This window comes from Desmodus rotundus, chromosome 12 (genome assembly GCF_022682495.2).
Source record: "Desmodus rotundus isolate HL8 chromosome 12, HLdesRot8A.1, whole genome shotgun sequence".
NCBI classification, from domain to species: domain Eukaryota; kingdom Metazoa; phylum Chordata; class Mammalia; order Chiroptera; family Phyllostomidae; genus Desmodus; species Desmodus rotundus.
The window spans coordinates 88,480,490-88,503,197 of record NC_071398.1 but is presented as its reverse complement, the minus strand read 5'-3'; the positions used below and the strand labels follow the sequence as shown (position 1 = coordinate 88,503,197).

General features: G+C 43.1%; 1 protein-coding gene across 1 annotated transcript in view; it reads left to right on the top strand.

Annotated features, from left to right (window-relative positions):
• Positions 1–20,862: 20,862 nt before the first annotated feature.
• Positions 20,863–22,708, top strand: part of HMCN1 (hemicentin 1) — a 378,057-nt gene continuing 376,211 nt past the window's right edge. The window contains exon 1 of the mRNA XM_024552545.3: positions 20,863–21,486. Within this exon, the coding sequence (XP_024408313.2) occupies positions 21,219–21,486 (268 nt within the window). The 5' untranslated portion in view covers positions 20,863–21,218. The remainder of the gene's footprint in view (positions 21,487–22,708) is intronic.

Here is a 22,708-nt window from a genome sequence, read left to right as displayed (position 1 = left end):
CGAGCGCACGAATGCCCAGCTCTACAAACTACAGAGAAAAACTCCGCATTGATTCAACAGATCAATTAGAAAGTGATCACTCACCTTGCCAAGTAATTTTTCATTCTGTAAAAAAAAAAAAGATTATTTTCCTAATAGCCTTCCCAGGGCTCTTAACATACAATTTTTAGAAAATTAAAACCAGGACTGACATGCAAATATAAAATGAATACGTCAAAAATTTTACTCACTCATTTATTAATGAGGGAATCGGGACATGTTAAAACTGGTTCAAAGCACATTTGAAGACTTAGATACATTTAGGCAATTTAATAAAACAAAAAAATTTAGGGTAAGATTGCTGGACCAGATACCAAAAACTGGTTAATGTCCTACAGGGAAATAACCATAACTTTCGGGGTTATCTGTTCCACAAATTAGGCTTTATTTGCATCTTTACTGGACAAAATATGTAAGTTTCATGGTAACATCACTAAGTCTGGGGTATTTAAGCAGCCCGTTGTAGTTAGAAAACTAAGCAGTGACAGTCTCTAGGTAATCCTTGGATGGGCCTCCGACTGCCATGATTCTAACAGAATTTTCCACCTCCTTTCCCCCACTTTTCCCCATTTTGAATATTTTTTAACAAGGCATTCAAACTAAATTCTTAATTGTTGGGCTCCAAAGCTTGTGCTTTAGGTAGATTACTCTATACTCTGCCACTTCTAACTATATCATTATAGGGGTAAGGATTTTAACATTTTTTACATTTACTGTTAAGCATAAATGTCGACTCTCGATACTTTTCTTGGTATGAAAATTACATGGCGCTGGCATTTGGTGGAGATTTGCTGATTTATAGCCACTGAGCGAGTGCCTCGCCCTTGTTCTCTTCTCTAACCTCCTAGTAACTCCGTGAGGGCGGTTAAACAGCACCCCAGTTTACAGGTTAAGTCAGAACACAGTGGTATTTAATGAAGACCACTATTTGTGCTGATTTAAGAACCTCCAAGTATCTTGTCGCACAGCATACCTGTAAAATAGTCTCTTTCTTTCCCCGAGTTTATAATTCAGGGAAGACTGTACGAATGTGAGAGCATATTGACATTTATAAAAGTCTGCAAATATTGAACAGAAACTTAGATTAAACAGAGATGTAAATCATGAACTATCATTAGCAGTTTCCTGAAGCGCTGTGACATTTCATAGAGAAAAACGTATCATCGGTACCTTGTGACTTTTGGAAAATCAGGAGCTTTAGTATGATGGTGCAGAGATGAGTTCAGTGATTTAGACTTTCTGACTCTTTGCCCACAGTTTAGAAAGTAGCACTATAGTCTGATTTTCTCCCTTCCTTCCTTTCCCCCTTCCTTCCTTCCTTCCTTTCCCCCTTCCTTCCTTCCTTCCTTCCTTCCTTCCTTCCTTCCTTCCTTCCTTCCTTCCTTTCACCCTTCCTCCCTCCCTCCCTCCCTCCCTCCATCCCTCCATCTCTCCCTCCCTTTCTTCTTTTTAAAATCACTACATACAAGATTTCCTAGGAGGACACAAGACTTGGGAAGCACAATTTTGTCTTAACACTCATGTTTTATTTTCCATTAAGGCAGTTAGGATGGTTCTCCCGGTCTCCAGAGGAGGGTACATAGACCTCACTGCTCCATCATTGCAGTGTCAACAGCCCTATCTTCATAGTCACCTGCCAGAGATACCCTTGTGGCATCTGCCAGAGGTGGAAATAAGCTATGGTAAGTAACTTAAGGCTATTATTGGCACTTATTGGAAGGTAAGATTACTTTCTTTCTGGGTGGTGGGTTCATGGGATCTTGCCACATTATTAAAAATACACAAGCAAACAATCAAACAGAAAAGTTAAGAGCATTAAGAACATTTGTGGATCAGTGATGAGAATGTGTCTTAAACCAAGGGTTATGAGTATTATACTTTAGAATCCTTGAGGCCCAACACATAAGCAAACACAAACCTGAAGGTTACTACTCACTTCCCTCAACTTGGACGCCCCAGCTTTCTGAAACGTTCCTCATCTCACGAGCCTTCCAAGCCTCTCAACACCTTGGCCGTGGTCTTCTCGGCGCTCTCTAGCTGGTAAGCATTTCTCTTAAAGTGACATAGCAGAGGGCAATGATGGGTTCTGTCTAATGCAGGATGCAGTGGGCAGTTTGCTCCTGTGGTGGGAATAGAATATTTCTATTAACACTAAAATCTGCATTAACTTACCAGTAGCCGTCTCATATCACTGGCTCATACCGAGCTATGGTTGATGGAAATCTTTGGTTTTTTCATTCCATACCATACCCTATCTTTCACACCACCGAGTCCAGATTCTCTCACATGTACTTTTAAATTTGTTTTCATGAATGTAAAGATAGTCATTTTCATTTGCCTTTGTTAAAATTTCAAGTAAATGTCTTGAGTCAGTTTTTAAGATCTTTAGATAAAGTAGAATCTATATTTGGTTATATAGTGTACTAATTATCTTCACCAATTTTTTAACAGCCACAAATCTGATTAGCACATTGAGTGTGTTTTGATCAAAGTTGAGCAGAATAGGGCAAAGAATAGAGTCCTGACAAGTTTTTGGTGAATCTGGGCTCTCTTTCTTTCTAAGGGACCACAATTCATCTACATACAGTAGGTCATCAGTGTAGGTAGGTTCTGATACTTAAAGTGAAACAACAGACAACAAAACCGACTTTGCCATAGGCTCATTGATATAAACACGAGTTCAGTTCCTGCAGAATCTCATCATTGAATGAAACGACGTTATTTGAAGAACTGCTGTAATTTTTCAGATGTTTTTATTTATTTATTTTTAGAGAGGGGGAAGAGGGGGAGGAAGAGAGGGAGAGAAACATCGATGGGAGAGAGAAACAGTGATGTGAGAAAGAACATTGTATGCTCCCCAACCAGGGACCGAACCCCCAACAAGCCCTGGTGCAAGCCCTGTCTGGGATTTGAACTGGCGACCTTTCGCTTTGGGGGAGGATGCCCCACCAACAGAGCCACGTGGCTCAGGGTGAAGACCTGCTGTGTTTCCCACTCCAAGAGAAGGTAGATGTTACAATTGCCAGCCTATGGTTTTCAGAATGTTTTTGAATTGGTTATATTCATTCATTCATTCATTCACTCATTCATTCGTGTTATAGACCCTGTACTAGGTGTGGCAATAGAAAAGTAAATATAAGATGGAGTCTTTAACTTCAAAGATGTTATATTTTGTTTCTCGTGTTCCCTGCTCTGGAAGATCAGGGCTCTACCCGCCGTGGTGCTCTGGCACAGCTCCCTCGCTTCCCTGGAAGCGCTCACCGTGGATCAGAGTCACGGATGTGACACCGGGAAGGCAAAGACAGGGCAAGAGGACAGGACGTTGCCACCTTACTCGGGCAAGTCTTTTGGAGGAGATGCAATTTTGGGAAGTCTTAAACACTTGATGCCTTTCGTTCAAATTTTGGCTGGATTTTGTTAGATTTGTCAGATTTTGATATACAGGAATACAGTAGAACTCAGAACTAATTATTAACTTATCCTGAGCCACAAATAAATGTGAAAATGGTTACTGCTGTTGGAATAAATCTTAGAACATGAGGACTAGTGTGTATCTTACAAACTAGTTTTCTTTGAAAAAAGGAATCCCATTAAACATCTCACTTAAAGTTTTATTTTGAAAACTCTCTAGTAACAAACTATAGAAGGGAGTCCCTGAAAGTATAGTCTTTATTTTGCTATTCTGTATATGCTCATAACACCAGGCAAAAAAAAAGCTTCTGGAAATAGTGCCTCAGGCATTGAAGAAACAATGTTTACAAATTTTATTGTAGAACCAACTTTTTTCTTCAAAGCAGGAGCTTTTTACTGCCGGGTGGCACTCCATTATTGTGCTAATAAATCTGTAGGGACGAGAAACTGAGCTATTACTGGTAGTGAGCCAAACGTAACTTCCCCCAAACTAAGTGCTAGAACTGCAAACTAAGTGCATTTCATGACCGATGTGGACCTCAGTTTACCACTCGGTTATTCTTTCCGGCCAAAAGTTGCCCAGTATGCTGAGTGTGAGTGCATTTTGCTGCTGTTTCCTGATTTGTTGCCCCTTCCCCCTTTTCCTCACAATTTCTCTCTTCTTTCAGAGAGACAGGGGAAGAAAACGATAAAGGTTTTCTCAGTTCCTTTCTTTAGTCCTGTCGTTTCTCTTCTCAGAGACTATTATTAGCCCAATTGAAGGTGGCGAGAAACATGGGTTAGGGACGGCTTTGGTGACAGAGTTTTTCTTAGGCCTTCTTAACACCAATCAGTTGTTGAGAGATTTTTAAGAGAAAAGAAGGTGGAAATGGTGAAGCTGTAGAAATTGTTGCCACACATTTAAGGATATCTCTTCAATCATTATGTAAGTCAGTCCTGAACTGACTTTTCTTGCCCCCAAAGAAAGTCTAAAAGTCTAACCCTTAATGCTATGTTTTTCTCTGTTTGGGGGAGGGAAGAGGTTGAGCAGAAGTGAGAAGCAGGGGCCAAGGCCCCAAGGAGTGCTGCAGAAAGAGAGGGAAAAGATAAAGGTGGGGAGGGTGCTTTGTATAATTAGAAGGAATCCACTGATAGGAACTTAAATGAGATTTCTCTATTGAATTCTGAGCTTGAAGGCAATTTTGAGTATACCGTTGATAATTTTGGCCAATACCATGTCACATTTGGGTGCTGGGCTTAGGAAAATTCAGAACTTCTGTGATTCTTTCCGTGGTGTGATTGAGAAGAACGATGACAAAGGATTTGAACTGACGGCTTCACTTGGCTAAGGAGAAGATAGGAAAAGCAATGAACGCTGGCAAGCACTAATCCACTGATTTAGAAATTATTACTTATTAAATTAGGTCTGTGTTTTCTTTGTGAACAGCGCGTACACTTACACACTTGAAAGATGACTTTGGCCCCCCAGAAAGCCTCTTCCAGAAGTTGTTATGTACACTTACTGTTAATACGTCGACTTAGGGAGAACTGTGGTAGTCAAGTTTCTATTTCATAATGTACTCTTTTCAAATATATTATTTGTACTTAACTTTCCTTTCCCATGTTTTATTCCTACTCTATTTAGTCTTTAACTTACCTCCTGAAGTTTCCCGTCATTGATCGAGCTTTTTAAGACAAGAAACAATTATTACCTTTTTTTTCCCACTGAAAATTAACACGAAGGGGGATGTATTTACAGCCAATCTTCTTCACCCATCTCTGAATAATGGATCCACTTGAGAATATGTTGAAAGATTAAGCCTGGTCTGCATAAGAATGTGCATGCCCAATTTTGCATACCATTTCAGGGGCATACAGTTCCCTTAAAGGTACAGGGATCCATCCCCGCTTGACGCATTTATTTGGGATGCGGAGCTGCAAGGGCGAGACTATATCCTATTGTTAAGATCTAGACACGGAGGTGGATGTGGTACATGAACAGCGGCGAGCAGGTGTTGCACATCTTTGTACAGAATATTTCTTGACGATGTAGGCGCTCCTTTAATTAAAATATGACGAGAACAGCTGGCCACCAGCTCACACTGGCAACACAACAAGAATGTCAGTAAATGCATCACAGAAGAAAACTCACAGACACAGCTGTTTCTAATGGAGACTCTGAGTCTGTAGCCCTACAGGCAAGGGCTTCAACTTTTCCATGCTGCTTACACTTTCTGTAGCATCTTTCAAGATCAAAACACACTCTGAGAAATTTCCCCAGAACTGTTAAGAAATACCACCGAGGGCATTTAGGCTTTGTAAAACGCTGGGAAAGGAGTTAATTTCAAAAAAACCCACCACGGGTCTCATTGTGAGGCACTGAGAAAAGAAAAAAAAGAACGACCTCCGACTACGGCGTGGTTGTCTCCTTCAACTAGCAGACTGCAATCCCATTGGCAGCACGGGAGGGCCGCGTTCCAGGATGCAATGCCCAGGGTGGACAGCAGGGGGCACCGGTGAGCATGTAATGGCTGCTCCTAAGAACAAAGGATGCGATGTATCATCTCAGGTGGAGCCCGGGTGGTCCCTGGCGGAATCAGAACGCAGGACTTCTGGGTTTAGTCCCCGTGCTTGGCAGCCCACTTTTTTCTCCTCCACGTATCCATCCTTAGCTTTAAAATGGAGGCAATGTGAAACTGAAGGGAGAGAGTACAGATTAAAGTGTTTTGAAATCTGCAAATCATCAATCTCATGGAAGGTGTTACAATTTTCCCACTTTTACTCGACTGGGAAATGACAGTAAATAAAACAACTTTTTCTGGTGCTCTTTCTACTGTGGGTAACCTCTCCTGAAGTCAGTAGAAGCTCTCAAGCAGGCAAAATATGGGAACTTATATAGGCATATTCTCATTCCTGGTGGGGGAAAGAAAAATTTGACAATTTAAACAAATAGAATAACTACAACACGTTCTCTTTCTTCTTCTGCACATGGATCTGAGCTAACTTTGTTTTCCTAATACTGATTAAAAAGAAAAAAATTCATAATTTCCCTGAAAGAAAAGGGAAGAGGACGAAATTTTCGCATGCTCATTATGTACCCAACACCTCACCTATTCCATCTTATATATCCCCTACAACACTGTAGGAAGGTGTGATGTTTCTTACTTCACAGGTGGGGAAGCTGCAGCTCAGAGAGCCTCGGTGGCTTTCCTACCACACAGATGGGTATCAAAGCTAGCATGTAAACCCGAGTCTGTCCAACTCCCAACACGTGTTCTCCCTACATAGTGTATCACATTCCACTGTAAGCCTTTTAATTGAGAAATAAGGCCTAATTTGATTAAACACATCAGTGGAAGAGGCCAATTCATCTCTCTATTCAACAAGCTCCCCTTAAATATGTATTATAAATGAGACACCATGCTAAGTAGTAGAAACACAGAGATGAAATAAAAGTGCTAGCTCAGAGCCAAAGCTTCTACATGGGTGATAAAAGAGAAACCCATTCATTAATCAATGTTGGGAGCAACTCCTGAGCACAGCTCACATCTTTTCAACTAACAAGGAACTTCCACTTTACAAAGCCTCTCAATTTGTTAACATGGGGTCGTCTAAAACTGATGAGTATTTACACAAATATCTTGAAATAGTCACATCCCCAAATCTCATCGCGCATCTGGAGTTTTCACTGGAGTAAATTCGCACACCCAAATGGAGGAGAGAGAGGCACAACGGTGTGTATATGGGGTGACAGAGACTACTCAAGTTAAAAGCTATCTAGTTTGCCGGATCCTGATAGTCATGGATAATTAGATTCAGGTTCAATAAAGTGAGATTAAGATCTCCGAATTTTGCACTGCTAGGCTGTGAGACAGTGTCTTCCAGTGTGTATTTTGGCCGGTGCTGACCGTGCTTATCTTCATTGCCTAAACATTTTGGACTTTGTGTCAAAAGGAATTTCAGGTATTATAAGAAGCTAACTCTACCCTCTTAATGTCAAAATGTATTTCCAAAGACTGAAGAACATGGTCAAATGTCAAAACAGACACAACCGTTTGTACTTGAGGAACCTGCCAGCAGAGGGCAATATAGTTCTCACACTTTCCTAATACCTCTGTTGATCCTAAACCATTAAAAATAAGATATTTATTTAGCCCTAACTGGGTAGCTCCATTGGTTAGGGCATCATCCCCATAGGCCAAGGTTGTGAGTTTGATTTCCTATCAGGGCACAAGAAACAACCAATGAATGCATAAATAAGTGGAACAACAAATTGTTGTTTCTCTCCCTTCCTCTCTCAAAATCAATCAATAAAAAAAAAAAAAATCAAAATAGTGATGTAGTAGAGATCTTAGACTATGCTTATTTTTTCCTCCAGGCAAATGAGACTAGTAACATAGTAGAAGCAAAGATAAGGCACACTGTTGACTAATAAAATTTCAACATCTTGATAAGACCTAAGCTTATTTATTAAATTGCCATGAAAACTTTTGATACTTGCTGATCGTAATGCAGCTGGAGTGTTACCATCTCTTTATGGTTTTTCCCTGTTTTTTAGCACATAGATGGTTCTTAATGACTATTTATTGGATGACTTATGAGTAAATAAATGCTCACCAAATGTACACACGCACTTGGGTTGGGGTGAAAGCTGAGGGGTAACATGAAACCTCATACTTTCCTCTTATTTAAAATGTAATCACTTTGTGCCTGGTTTCTCTGACTGCTTCAACTAGCACCTTGGAAAGTTATTTCTGGCCATTCCACAAATTTTAGGACACCCTTAAATCAGAGAGCTTAATCTTCACAGCTCTGCATTAGGAAAAAACAAATACTATGGCTGAATTTTCTGTAGGAGAGTTCCGAGGTTTACTTAATATTGGTAAAGACATTGGGCTCAACTGGATTTGTGAAGAGAAATACTAGGAAAATTAAAATACCATTGAGCAATTGCTGCTCAGATTAAATGGGCCACTCAACAGAACTAAAGTCAGAAAGACAACCTAATTTCTTTTAGACTGAATTCAGTCAAGAGATTTAGCACAAATTGCGAGTCAGGTGTGTTTGCTGGATATCTATAAACCTTATTTTGTCGATTTGGGTGTACAGTTATTTATTGTTATTGTTTTGTTTCATACATGGGACGATAGCGGCAATGTTGATAGTTTGAATTAGTTGACATAATGCCTGTTTTTTTTTCAACATCTGTTAAATACGGTTCTAATTTTGTACTCTCAGTTTCAGCATAGAGCTAAATATTTAGTATTAAGGAATGCCCTTTGGGGATGGCTGAATGAGTTTCCATGCTTCCAATAGTTCATTGTGCATTTGTGTTTAGGAAATCGACCTTCAGACACAAACTATAGGCCCAGTGGGGGAAAGAGAAAACCTTTTTCTGTGCAGTCTTGACATTTAGTTCTTTGCCCGGCCAATAAGTCACAGCAAAAGGAATGTGTGGAGACGCTTTAAATCTAGTACAGAAAATCCTCTGTGGAGAGACTTGGGATTAGCTGCAGTGTGAGTGAAAAGATTTTGCTGAAATTTGTCCACCAGGGTCACTTACAGAACTTGCTTTGCACTCCGCTCATGTTCTTTCCTGGGTTAACACAGGTCAAGTTTCATAAGAAAACCACACACCTGCTCGACCATCAGGAAGACATCCTGTTGAAGCAGTGTCTCCAGGGAAGGGTTTGGGTTTTGCCGACTAGGACACCTCGTGCCACACTGACTGACGGCTGCAAGGCAATGAGCTGACGCTGGGCTGGAGTTTGTCACCAAACATAGTCAAACGAAGTGATACACATGCTAATGAATTTGGGTCCATTAGCAAGCTGTTCCGATTGAGTAGAGCAGTTGCAATGTTCTAGAAATGGGATTTTGAACAAATAACCATGAATCTCTTCTACCTTTAGCGTTTCAGTAATTAATACTACAGTTTAGAAGCCTTGCTTGGGTGGCAGTGATTTCTCATATGGCAATGAGCAATGGTAGCATTATTGCTTTAGGTACATTTTCAACGTTTGTTTATGTAATGTACGCGCTTTGTCTGACTTCCAGTAGGCCCAACAGAATTCCTTTTAGATGTTCTCTCTTTTAAGTGTAAGGCATTATTCTGTTGGTAAAATACACTCATGCATTCCCATGAATTATTTGATTCCCTTTATTGTATGGATGACAAGTGACTGACAAGTGATTAATAAATATTATTTGTATTTCTTGATGCTATCATATTCATGCCTCATTAAAAATGGCTTCAGGGCTACTTTTGCTCTATGTTTAGTTTATTTTATAAATAACCTCTTAATTTAGATTTATAACAGAGTTGTGAAGATAGAACAGAAAGTTCCCATTGTACCCCATACCCTGTTACCCCTATTGTTAACATCTTTCATTGGCATGGGACATTTGCTACAACTAGTGAACCAGTATTAACTAAATGTTAAGTACCCCTCATCATGCTTTCTTTATATTTGCTCAGTTTTACCTAGTGTACCTTTTCAGTTCCAGAATTCCATCTGGGATACCATACTGCACTCCAGGCTTCCCCAGATGATGTCAAGAAGTTCGGGGGCATTCTTGGAAGGAAGGCAACAGATGCTATTCTTTCACATCATATCAACAGTACATGCTACCAACATGACTTATCACGTTAACCTGATCGACAGGCAGGGTTAGTGCTGGCCAGGTGTCCCCTCTGTAGAGTTACTCCCCCCTTTCTTTACTGCATCTCAAAGAACAAGACATTACGTGCAGCCCACATTCAAAGGATGGGTGTTTATCCTTCATCTCCTTGAGGTGGAGGTGTCTCCATGTGTTATTTGCAATTCTTTTTCAGGGAAGAAGACTCATTCATTTATTGATTGATTCAATTATGTATTTGCATCCTTATGGATCCAAGGATATTTACTTTACACGTGGAGTTACAATTCAATATTATGTAATTTCCTTGCTCAATGTGTTCTAGATGTGAGCACTGGGAGCTCTTTCCCTTGACTCCTGGGTCCCTTTGACCCATCCCATCAATGTGAGTGTGTGTATCTTTTGTTTTGTTTTATTTTGCATTTTTCTTCCTTCACAGCCCTCTATGATGCTCCAAACTCATCCTGTATTTTCTCCATCCCAGCCTTAGAATCCCACTTCTCCCTGTTGCCCTGGCTCCTTTTATTGGAAATTGCCGTTAGAAAGGAAGATTTGAGTTCTCAGCGTGCTCTCCGCTTTTGGAGTGTCCTTGCTTCTAGGCCGTCTCAGCTGACAGAGCAGTGAAAGGCGTGTGTGCGTATTAACCTGCACATACCCACATCTCAGTGAGGGCCAACTCAAACTTGAGTCCGTGACTTCTTGCGTGCTCCTGTTCTTCGTTTCTCAAAGTGGGTAAGATGGACCTTGAGTGCCGTGGGTTATAGGAAGCGTACTCTGTTGTGAGTTTTGCTCCTTTTATCTCTCAGGGGCAGCTCTCTCAAAGGCAGAATCCAGTCCTCGTGTTCTTTCATGCATTCAAACACTTCATGTTTGTCTAGTATTTCTGCAGGCTGGGAAGTCCAAGATCAAGGAGCTGGCTGGCCAGCTGGGTGTCTGGTGAGGAACCACTTCCTGGTGCCGATGTCCTGCCCTGGTGAAGAGCCGGAAACGTGAGCTCATCCTTGCGTCCCTACTGTAATCCATCACCACCGCTTCATGTTCGCCTTCCTGCTGCTTAAAATTTTTTCAAAATCATCTTGCGTTTTAACTGAGTATCAGTTGAAAATGAAAGACTGGTTTTCCTGATGTATTCCCTTATTTCCTCAAAGGCACCGGAATTATTTATTATACTTCGACCGATGCAAATTCAATAGGACTAAGATACTAAAAAATAAAGGCAGAAAGCCTGAATCCAGCTTATTATTATTGAAGCCAACACCTTTCCCCTTTCATTAACGGATGCAGGAAAAAACAAATATGTGGAAGGTTGTGACCAGCTGTAGTTCTTCAGGAAACAGAAAAAAAGAAGAAAGGATATTAAATTCTATTAGAAGAAATATGATGGGAAAATATTCGGGTAAAAGGAGTTGCTGAATGTTGGAATGTAAGATAAGAAGTTAGAAATTCTTCCTCTCTTCTTTAGAATTAGGACAGATTCCCAGCTGTCTAGAATAGTAGGTGTTTTCTGATTTTCAAAGCTCTTTTCCTCCCTGAATTCTGGGATGCGTTATCCAGAATCAAAGACTTAGCTTAGGAAACACCCTACTTTTAAGACCTGGGTGAGAGGTCGGCAACAAGAGAAGAAATGTTTCACATTAAAAAAAAATCACCCTTAAAGGTGGAAACCGAAAATGGGTTATATCCACCCCCAGAACTGTACTCTCATATCTTTTCACGTACTTTACTTATCCAGTAAACCCACGACAGAACGCTGATCTCTCCTGCCCGCGTAGCTCTTCATGCTGGACAGAAGCTGGTCACGGGCACTGGCGGATGTTTCCTTCTAATAAAGAGATGAGTGGCTAAGTAGTCACGGCTGCCTACTATTCCTCTTATTTTAGAGCCACTTTTTGCTAAATTGTCCTCACTTCTACAACTCTTTGATAATCTATCTGGAGTGAGTGAAAATAAGCTGCACCTAAACAAGAGGGTTCAAACAATTATTTGGGCCTTAACTGTCCCTACAGAATATTTGTTATCCTAGAAATGCCATGTTGGGGTGATTAGTAAAATTATTTTGCGTGGTGGCAATGGAATGTGTTGGGAAGGGTCCTAATGGACCTGCATTTTCCTCCTTCCTCGGTGTACCATGTACTTCCGATCTTGGGCAAATTGCTTCGTATTCTGAGTTTACTTGGCTTGTCTCTGAAATGGTGATAGAAGTACTTAACTGGCAAAGTTGTGAATATTGAATGTATTCATGAACATAAGTTCACTTGTGTGCTAATGCCCTGGTTCAAGCACTCATTAGATGACAGTTATTATTGGTAATAATTATGAATTCAGCAATTCATTGAAGAAATGTTATTGCATTCCTACTGGACACTGGGCACCATGTGTTTATACAATGACTCACACTTAGCTTTTATTCTCAAAGAATTCTTGGCATCATGGGGAAAATATAAAATTGGTTTGAGTTGCTAAGGGAAGGAGAAAGCTCAGAAATAGGGTTAGGGGCAGGAAATGCTCATTCAGGGTCAGAGAATGCTTCATGGCGAATTCATGAAGCAAAGAGGCCAATATAGTATGTGTATCATATTAATGATGAACTTTGAAATATACTGTAGTTATGTATGTCCAAGTTTCCTTATGACAATTTAAAGTTTGATGTAAAATAACAGGGGAAATGTGGACTAGGGGCAAAATGAGGAGAATAAAAGTGAAGAGAGAAGGATGAGCTATGAGACCAAGGAGAGATGACCTACCCTGTTGGTATGAATTTCATCTTCAATTTCCTTTTCTGTGAAATGCACATCATTACATTGGCTACATCATAGCTTTGGAATGAGGGTTAAACGTAATTAAAGGTGTTATTATATATAAAACAGTTAAAATGGTACCTGTGACATAGTAAGTACTCAATAAATATTACCCTGTACATTTGGTAAGCTGGAAGAGTGACTATTCCAGACCCCCAAGTATATTTCCAGCCCGACTTGAACATTTCATGAGTTCTTAGACAAGTCACCCTCAGGGCTCAGTTTTCTCTCTGTAAAATGAAGGCCCTAGAATAGAAAAACAATCTCTAAAATCCTTGCCAGCTTTAGAATTGGGGTGAAGCAGCAGAAAGGACTGGGTACGTGAGAGTTAGTTGCCTAGGCTCCGACTTTCAGGGGACAGCCACTGCTGTGAGAAAGGGTGGAGGTCTGAGGGGCCACCTCTTGAGGGGTCATTGAGGAGAAATTTTAATTTCTCCAACATAGGTTTCAGAAGGTGACGCTGAGACCTTCTTAGTTCAAACCCCTCTTCTCCATTAAGCGTTCAGTTAGGCTTTTAAAACTTTCCCCCAAGTAGTGTAAGGACAGCTTGTAGGCCTCTTGGTCTTTATTTTGGGGAGTGGGTGGGTAGCTGAGGTCCTCCTAGAGGAGATCGCAAATGAAACCAGAATCAGGAGTCCTAGAGGACTAGGACACCAGCTGAGCCAAAAGGGCGGCTCCCTTTGGACAAGCTACCAGACACGTGTCGCAGTGTCCTCCAGCTGGTGCTGTGAGCTGTTCCCTCTTCCCTCGGCAGCGGGTTTCTTGTTCCATTAGATAGGGAGTTTTGCCTATATGAGGAGCAGGAGACTGCCCTCCTCCCCGTGCTCTCCCCACTTTTGGCTGTCCCCCTTGCTGACCACAGGCTCCACGGCTTCATTTTAAAAGCAGCAAAAGCAGAGTGTTGCATTCCCCGAAGCATGCCATGACATAGTTTTTCAGTGCTTTCTTCTCTTGACGTTAGTACCAAAGAGAATAAGAATGTAAACATCTGTTTTATATAAGCCAGTTCCAGACTTATAACCTGATTAGTCTAAGAGAATATTTGATGTGATTAATTTTCCAGTTACAGCATGATGGTTTTCCATCCTTTTATTGCCGTCTTCAGGGAGACAAGAGAAAAAAAAACAATTTAACTGTAATTTCATTTTCTCTTTTCACGTTTCATAGCAATGCCAAGCATAACCATTATGGTTGGTGTAAAAGTCCTCCACGTTTCATTCAGTTGTGATACTAAGTTACTCACCCTGTAGAAATGTGCTAAAGTGAACATGAAGAAATTCTGGGCCTCCTCACACAGAGAACCACACATTCCGGAAGGAGCCTTGGGGACAGCATCGGCTCCTCCAGTGGTTTGCAGGAGGCAGTCACCACAAAGCCGTGAGTATGCGTGCTACTTTGTAGCAATTGTCTTCAGAGGTCTTACGCTTTTAAGGCAGTGTGATTCCGGGCGAGGCTTTCGAAGGCCTGCTGTGATGAATGCTTCCAAGCAGGTGATGCCTTGAAGCACTTAACCCGTCAGCAGAGCCGTATCTTCTCCAGGGCAGGTAGAAAGTTTTCAAGGGAGAACACTGAATTGGAGAGAGGATTTTAATACTGGTTTTGCTATAAATGTGCTGGACCACGTTTTAAAGATGTATGACTTTTTCATAGCCCCCCCCCTCCCTTCACATATGACACGAATCCTGAGAATGCGCGTAAAGAGAGAGTTGAGGGCTAATTTGGAGCCTGTTGGCATGGCACCGCAAGTGTCCCGGAGTCTGTCTGCTACGGGTCTCTGCAGGGTCTACCTGTGTGTGCGAATCTCCAGGAGGAGCTGATCCCTTCTCCCCTCTCCATCCTCTACCTCCTAGGGTCTTCTAGAACTTCCTGGAGGAATGTGGGGCGGGGCTGGGGGGGGTGACGTTAGGACAGATCAAGGATAGGTACCAGCTAAAAATTTCTAAAAATTAAAATAAGCTAAAACTTTCTTTTACTTTTTCCTCTTGTTCCTCTGTCCTCAGAGCTTTTAAAGGGTCTTTTAAGCCAGTGCTTACTTGGAGCTCCAATGTAGATCTTTTCATAAAAAGCAACTGAAAAGTACCACCTAAGTTTAGTACCACACTCACAGTCTCTCCTTGTATTATCTCTTGCTACTACTTTTGCTCACGTCTTCGTAACTCAGAGCTGAGGGTGGCCCGGCAAAGCAGTGAAGGGTGTGGATTTGGGAGTCGCCTTGCCCAGGTTCAAGTCCTGGCGCTACTGCTCATTCATACTGACCTCAGGCAAACTGCCTAAACTCTCTAAGTCTCAGTTTCGTTAAATGAAGGATGTCCTTAATATTGTTTCTGCAGCCTGCGCCCATTCCGTCCTTTCCCCCAAATTGGGTCCCTTACTCTACTTCTCACTCATCAACTGAACGGTTTTATTGAAGCAAAACTCTGATATTTTTGCCCTTCAGCTTAAATTCCTTCAGTGTCTTTATATGTCTTCAGGACATGATCCACGTTCCAGCCAGCTTCACACAGGTGCATCCTGGCAGCGTCTTGCCTTATACGTCTCCTGTGTTGTCTGCTGTCTCTGTCCTTGGCTCTTCTATTGATGCCTTGGAGCAGGATGCTAAGAAATCCAGACTGGCACCCGTGTATGTGGGACCCCAAAGTGTGGGGTTGTTTAAGCCCCATAGGGTAAGCCAAGGAGGATGGGAGCTGATGGGTAGGCACTTCCCCTTTTCACCCCACTCACTCCCTTTTCTCCTTCACAAGCAAACCCAAAAGAAGGGTTTTCAGTCAGTTCCATGGGACACAGTAATGAGCAGCTCATAGGAGAGGTCGACTTGAAAATGCATCCTTACCCCGGCTCTCCATCCTTCCCGCTGCATTCCCCCATCCCTCCTGCCTACACCCTGGGAATCACACCCCAGACCTCCTCACCTCGGGCCTTCTGGGGAACTCTGGCTGAGGCTGTCAGAGGAGGTTACAGCTGAAATGAATTCCAGAAATGGTTTCGTATGATCTGCTCGTGAGTGACAGAACTGAAACAATTAGTGGCTAACGCAAGATTACATTCACAGATGAGCTGCCCCTTCCAACCTCAGAGAGACTGTCTTTAATAACAAAAGCAGGAAGAGGAGTAGGGTGTACTGTCACTGCCGGGTAGCACTGGGACTGACACATCCCTGTCTCCTTCACCCAGCCCTCCCTACCCCCAATCCTGGGTGTGCCCTCTTCCTAACCCAATCAGTTCTTCCCAATTTACATTATTGGTGTACTTGGCTGCCTGCCTGCCAAAATGTACTTTCAGCGACTCATTTATTTTAAAGTGTAAATAAGATTTCTGTCCAGGGGGCTGGCTTGTCCCCAGAAATCTGTACTTTAACAGAGATCAAACTTTATTGAAAAGGCATAGCGGAGCCCATATCCGTCTTTTCCATCCCCAAAGCATGTAGTCATCAGTACGTGAGACTCAAGGGGAGACATGTGCCGGGATTACAGAAGATAAATGTGTATCTCTACACAAATCCCTTTGCATCATTAAATAGTCCTTTTCTTTGTCATCTGTCTTTCCCTAACACAGTGCCCTGTGGACCTTCAACATGGTCTTAAGTGCTACCACCCACTTAGATTCAGGATGTTAGTGAAGCTACAAAAGGCCTTCTATAAACAAATAAAATAGCCTCTCCGTTCATCTGTCTCTCCCCAAGCATATGTCCGCAGTGCATACACACATAGGTTCAGACGTTCAAAGCTGTGTCCTCAAATAAATATAATGGTATCGATGACACTTAACTTTCACTAAGTACTTGCTACACTGCCAGGCACTGGACTAAACGCATTAAAAGCATTCTTCCATTTTTATTCTCAGGACAATGATTCCAGACCGATGGCTTACAACCTGCCACCTGCAGAGAAGTCTTAGGTCACTGGGTATGGACACGCAAACAAGGCGGAGCCGAGAGGCTGGCTGAGTTGAGGAGAGGGAGCTGAAAGTACAGGGAGACCCAGGCAGCTAGAGTTTGCAGGAGACAACACCTGAAGACACTACAGAGACAGAAAAGTCCAGAGTCGATTCAGCTGAGGACTGCCCCACCTACGCCAGGAAAAAAAAAAAAATCCTTGATGGGATTAAAGGGGACAGTGCCCATGCCTCTGCAGGGATAAAAATAGGTCTGTCCCCACCAACCAGACTGGAAAACCTGATGATTCCCAGAGTCTTGGGTGGAGGACATAGAAGAATAATTAGTCCTGGACTGAATACTGCTTTAGTCTGACCTAGCAAATTTTAAAAGTCAGTCCCCAGAAGACCAAACTGTTTTCAAATACTTAACTCTGTCCCAGAACAAAGCTCAAGAATATTTATAGGAATACAAAAATATCTAGTACCGAACAAGGTAAAATTCACGATGTCTGGCAGCCAGTGAAAGATTATGAGGCCTGAAAAGCAGCAGAAAATTAGGACCCGTAAGAAAGAGAAAATACGGTCAATTGAAAGGGATGCAGAACTGACAGAGATGTTAGGATTACCAATTGAAGGCATTAAATCAGTTATTATGTTCATCCACTTAAAAGGAGACCTGGAGGACATAAAAATGATTCAAATCCAATTCACAGAGGTGAAAAGTACAATGTTTGAGGTGAGCAGTACAGTGATTGGGAGAACGGATACAATAGACAGTGGAGAAGAAAAGATTAGTGAACTTGAAGAAATGGTTGTGGAAACTATCGAAAGTCAAATAAAATAAGAAAAGAAAATAATAATTAAAAAAATTAACAGAGCATCAGTGAGTGAGAATCCCATCAAGTGGACTCATCTATGTAAATTGAGGTCCCCAAAGGAAAGGAGATAAAAATATTTGAGGAAATAAAGGCCAAAACTTTCCAGATTTTATGAAAAGCGTACACTCAGATGCAAGGAGCTTGACAATCTCTAAGTACAAGAAATATGAGAGGAGTCACACCAAGGCACATTCTAATCAGATTGCTTGAAAACAGTGGTGATAAGAAAACTCTTAAAAGCACCAGGAGGAAAAGCGTACGGCTCATCCAGAAGACCACACATAAATTGGATAGAGATTTCTCACTGGAAACAATTTCAAGCGAGAAGACAGTGGAGTAACATCTTTAAAGCACAGAAAGGAAAATAAATATCTGTTCACCTAGAACGCTTTACCCAGGAAAAAGAGTACCTTTCAAAAGCAAAGGTGAAATAAAGACTTTTTTTAAACACACAAAACTGAAAGAATTTATCACCAGCAGAGCTACCCTACAGGAAAATTCTAGAGCAAGTTTTTCAGGGAGAAGGACTGCGATACGAGCTGGAATCTGCAGCTACATGGAGGAGTGAAGAAGCAGCCCCAGAAGCGGTAACTACATGGGTAATTACAGTAAGTTTTCTCTTATTATACATATCTCTTTAAAAGCTACCTGACTACTTAAACAAAAAGTAACATCCGTGTAGTAGTGTGGGGTTTAAAATCCAGTCATAGAAAGTGAAATGGATGACAGGAGCGCAAAAGATCCGAAGAGCAGCAGCGAAAGTATGCCTTTCGGAGGTTTTTATGATATGCACGGCGTGGTATAATATTACTTGAAGGAAGACTGTGATGAATCAAAGATGTATATTGTAAACCCTGAAGCAACCACTAAAATAAAATAGAGTTATAGCTACTAAGCTAGCAATGGAAATAAGTGGAATCATAAAAATAGTCAATAAATCTAAACAAAGGCAGAGAAACAGGGGAAAAGGAACTAAGACCAGATGGGAGACATAGAAAACGAATAGAAAGATGATAGATTTAATCGTATCCATAATCACATTGAGTATAAATGGTCTAAACAGCCCCATTAAAAGGCAGAGATTGTTTCCTCACACATAAAAAGCAGGGCCCAATTGTATCATGACTACAATAAGCACACACGTTAAATATAAACCACAAATCGGTTTAAAGTCACAGAAAGGAAAATGATAATCACGCTAACACCATTTAAAAGAGAGCTGGAGTTAACTACATCATTATCAGACAAAGTATATTTCAGAGCAAATAAAATTACAAGTGATAATGATGACAACTTCATAATGATAAAGGGGTCAGTTAATCAAGAGGACATGGTAATCTTAAATGTTTATGCATCTACTTTCAGGGCTTCAAAACGCCTGAAGCGAAAACTCAGCGAACTGCAGGAAGAAATAGACAAATCCGCAGCTGTCATCCGCAGAGACTCCAGTACCATTCTCAGTTACTGAGAGAACGAGCGGGCGGACACCGGTAGGGATACGGAAGATTCGAACACCACTATGGAACAACTTGCTCTGACTGACACTCCCAGAACATCCCACTGAACAGCTTTCTTTTTAATGCATATGGAACGTTTCCTAAGGGGGGTCATTTTAAATCCTTGTTAGATAGGCACCGTCATTATTGCTATTTGCACCTGAATAAATGAAGCCGAAAAGAAGTTAAACAACCTGTCACATCTGGGCTTTGAACCCCGGCTGTCTGACTCAGAACTCTTAATCACCAGGCTCTGCCACCTCCCTTGAACACCTGGAACAGCTCAGGTCTCAGTAAAATCTTTAGGACTTAGAATGCAATCCCTTTTGAATAAACAAAGGAGTAGGCCACTCGAAAGAGCATTCTCTAAATACTGCTTGGAAAGGAAGTACGTTCCCCCTCTCCTCTCATATTCCCGCTCAGCCCAAGTGGCCTGTCCGCTTCCTTTAAGTGACATGACTTACAGGGGTCATAAAGTCCGATCCCAGAGCCGCTGGGTCTGAAAGAGAAGACAGTCTCTGACAATAAAAGGCTGGTGGGAGCTGGCCCGCCCTCAGGCTGCCTTAGTGTGGGACGCGTGCTCTAAGGGCTGGGGCTGGAACAGGATCCACACGCCTGTTTGCCTCTTTTCGAATGCCAGGGGTCCAGACAACGACTCTTTCCAGGGGAAGGAAATACGTTTTTATTGAACTGAAGCAAAGAATCCTTAGCTGATGGTTGACCTTCTTTGTCCACCTTCTTATCTCTGTTATTAGTATTATAATGTATATAATAATTACAAAACGGAAAAACTTTGTAATGTTTTCCAGGGCGAGGTTTCCTCACTTGTCAGCAAGAAAATGCCGTGGAGGAGTACACTTTTTCAATGGGTTTTTGGCTGAGACTCGACCCATGGCGGCTCTATGGGAGGAAATGGGAAATGGGGATATTATTCTGCCCTATTATGCTAAAGGTAGGATGCAAACTGCTCAGCCAATGTGAGTCTCGATAATGAAATTCTAAAAAATCGCTCATCTTTTTAATCCCCTCCCTCCCTCCCCTCATCCCTTCCACCTGGCTTCCATCCTGTCTCCGGCCCAGCTTCCTTCCCTTCTCCCATCTCTCCTAATTGCCACCAGTGACACCCCAGTTCCTGCTGTCTGTCCCACTTCCTCCAACAGCTCCTTTCCTGAGACCCGCCCCCGCCCCCCACGTTTGCCCCTCCAGCTCTCTCGTTCCCCCTCGTGCACGTCTCCGAAGTGGCTCCCGGAGGTCAGAGGGGCAGTGGCGGCAGCCCCTCCGGGGGAGTTCCCAGCCGCCCCTTCTGGCTGGGCCACAGGCACCGGAGGCTGGGCCGGGGCGCCCTGGCTTCTGGGGGTGGGGGTGGGGAATTGTGGCAGAGGTGTCTGCAGCAGCGTCGTGCACGGCGGAAAAAGAAAATCGCCTTTGTGCCGGTTCGCGCGGCGCCCTGCGGTTTGGGTCTCCGCCACCCGTTCTCGGGAGCCTTTGCTCACCCCGAGCGTCTGCAGGTTCGGCGCGGTGCGGGCGGCAGCGGAGCGGACCCTGCGCGCGCTTCCCAGGAACTGAATTGACCCCAGAACCGGTGCGGAGCGTAGTCGCCCGCGCGCGGGGCGGGGAGGGGGCGTCGGGCAGAGGCGGGGGACCGCAGCCGGCCAATCAGGAGGCGAGGCCGAGCCCGGCTTCCCCTGCGGGCTCCCGGGCGGGCGGCGAGCAGCGGAAAGTTGGGAGGCGCAGCGGCCGGCCCGGCGCGGAGCGGCCGGGGCAGCGGGACTCGGGCGCAGCGCCGCAGGGCTCAGTGCGGCCCCCGGGGTCGGCGGGGCGCGCCGCCCGCACTCCGCCACGCGCCGCCGGGGCCGCGGGCAGACCCAGCCCCGGAGGAAGCTGCGTCCAGACAAAAGCTGCCGCATCTGTGCCGCTCGCCCCTGCCGGGATTCGGGTTCCTTGCCTGCGCCCGTTGGATCCTCAGCTCCAAACTTTTGGCCGGTTCAAAGGGATTTCCAGAGTCTGATGAGTTGCTCGGAGAGGAAACCCTCTGCCTATTGCTGAGGAGGGCTAAGCGCCGTGCTTCTGCGCTCCGAAAAAGAGGGGGTGAAAAGAAAGAAAAAATGATTTCCTGGGACGTTGTCCACACAGTATGCCTGTTCGCTCTGCTTTATTCTTCCCTAGCTCAAGATGCGAGCCCCCAGTCTGAGATCAGGGCGGAGGCAATTCCCGAGGGGGCCTCCACCTTGGCTTTTGTGTTTGATGTGACTGGTTCCATGTACGATGATTTAGTTCAGGTTATCGAAGGGGCTTCCAAAATTCTGGAGACGTCTTTGAAAAGACCTAAGAGACCTCTTTACAACTTTGCTTTGGTGCCTTTCCATGATCCAGGTAAGGGAGATGTTTATTCTTTGTTGTTTCCCCTGATCACATCGTGTTTTATGCTATGAAATTGTTTCAGTGTTGGGAAGTTTCAAAACCTTTTTTAAAAAGGTGTAGCTGGAAACAGTTGTAACAAAGAATTGCTGGTTGGCTTCTGGGGTGGCTGTGGTTGGTACTTGCTCAGGTCTCAGCCATGGAGTAGAAAGGTGGCTTGTTTAGGGTGCTTGGAGAGTGGTCCCCAAACCTGGAGGGGTGGAATTATGAAAACTGGAATCGTGATGTCTTGAGCAATGACAGCGAAATCAAAGTTCATGGACTTTTTTATTTCAGAGCTAAAAAAGTGTTGAATTACATAGGCAGATTTGGACATGGGTGTTCAGCAGTAAGCCTTCACAAGCTAACATCCAGGTTGAGAGCGCGCTCAGGATGACTCTCATGTAAGACGGGGCAAAACCTGTGTGAGACGCAAGGAAGCGTGTAAGTAATTACTACTAGTGAAACGGAAGAGATGAAAATGAGAGAGAAGCCATTCATTTCTTAACTGAACCTATTCATCTTTGCACCAGGTCCTCATTAGTTCGATTCACAGATGGGTATAAACATTATGTCTATGTCTCATGAAGGAGAAATACATATAATTTGGTATGTCGGTGCTCTTTAAAGGTAGTTGAAGCAAACTGACTTTTTTTTTCTTTTGCCCTAAAGCTATGGGTTTTAGCTGCTGCACCGTAATATGATCCCATTTACTTTTTTCCAGCTTCTCTTTAAAGTGGCACCTTTTCAGGAGGCTCACAAGAGCCCTCCTTGGCATTGCTGGGGTGGCGTTGCCCGGGAAGTCCTGAGGCTCGCTGGGGAACACCCACCTGAGCTTCATTAGCACCAGTTGCTGCCCATTTGAAGCAATGAGGCAGTGGTTTCCTAAAGGTCCTCCCCCACTGTTCTCCCACATTTTTCCTGCTCTCCCACATTTTTCCTGCTCTGAAATCCTTTTTACTAGAAGACCTTGCACCCGCCTCTTCACAAGGAGAGCTTGACATTGAGAATTTCAACGGCTTTCCTGGTGCATTTGACAAACATATAAGTTCAAAACCTACCCTACTTTCCTGGGATACATATGCTGTAAGTGCATATATACATATGTATTTATAGTAATTTCTGCATTGATTAAACATGAAGTGTTCTTTGTATTTGAATGGAGAATCGGATGGTCCTTTACTTTGTTTACTCACTT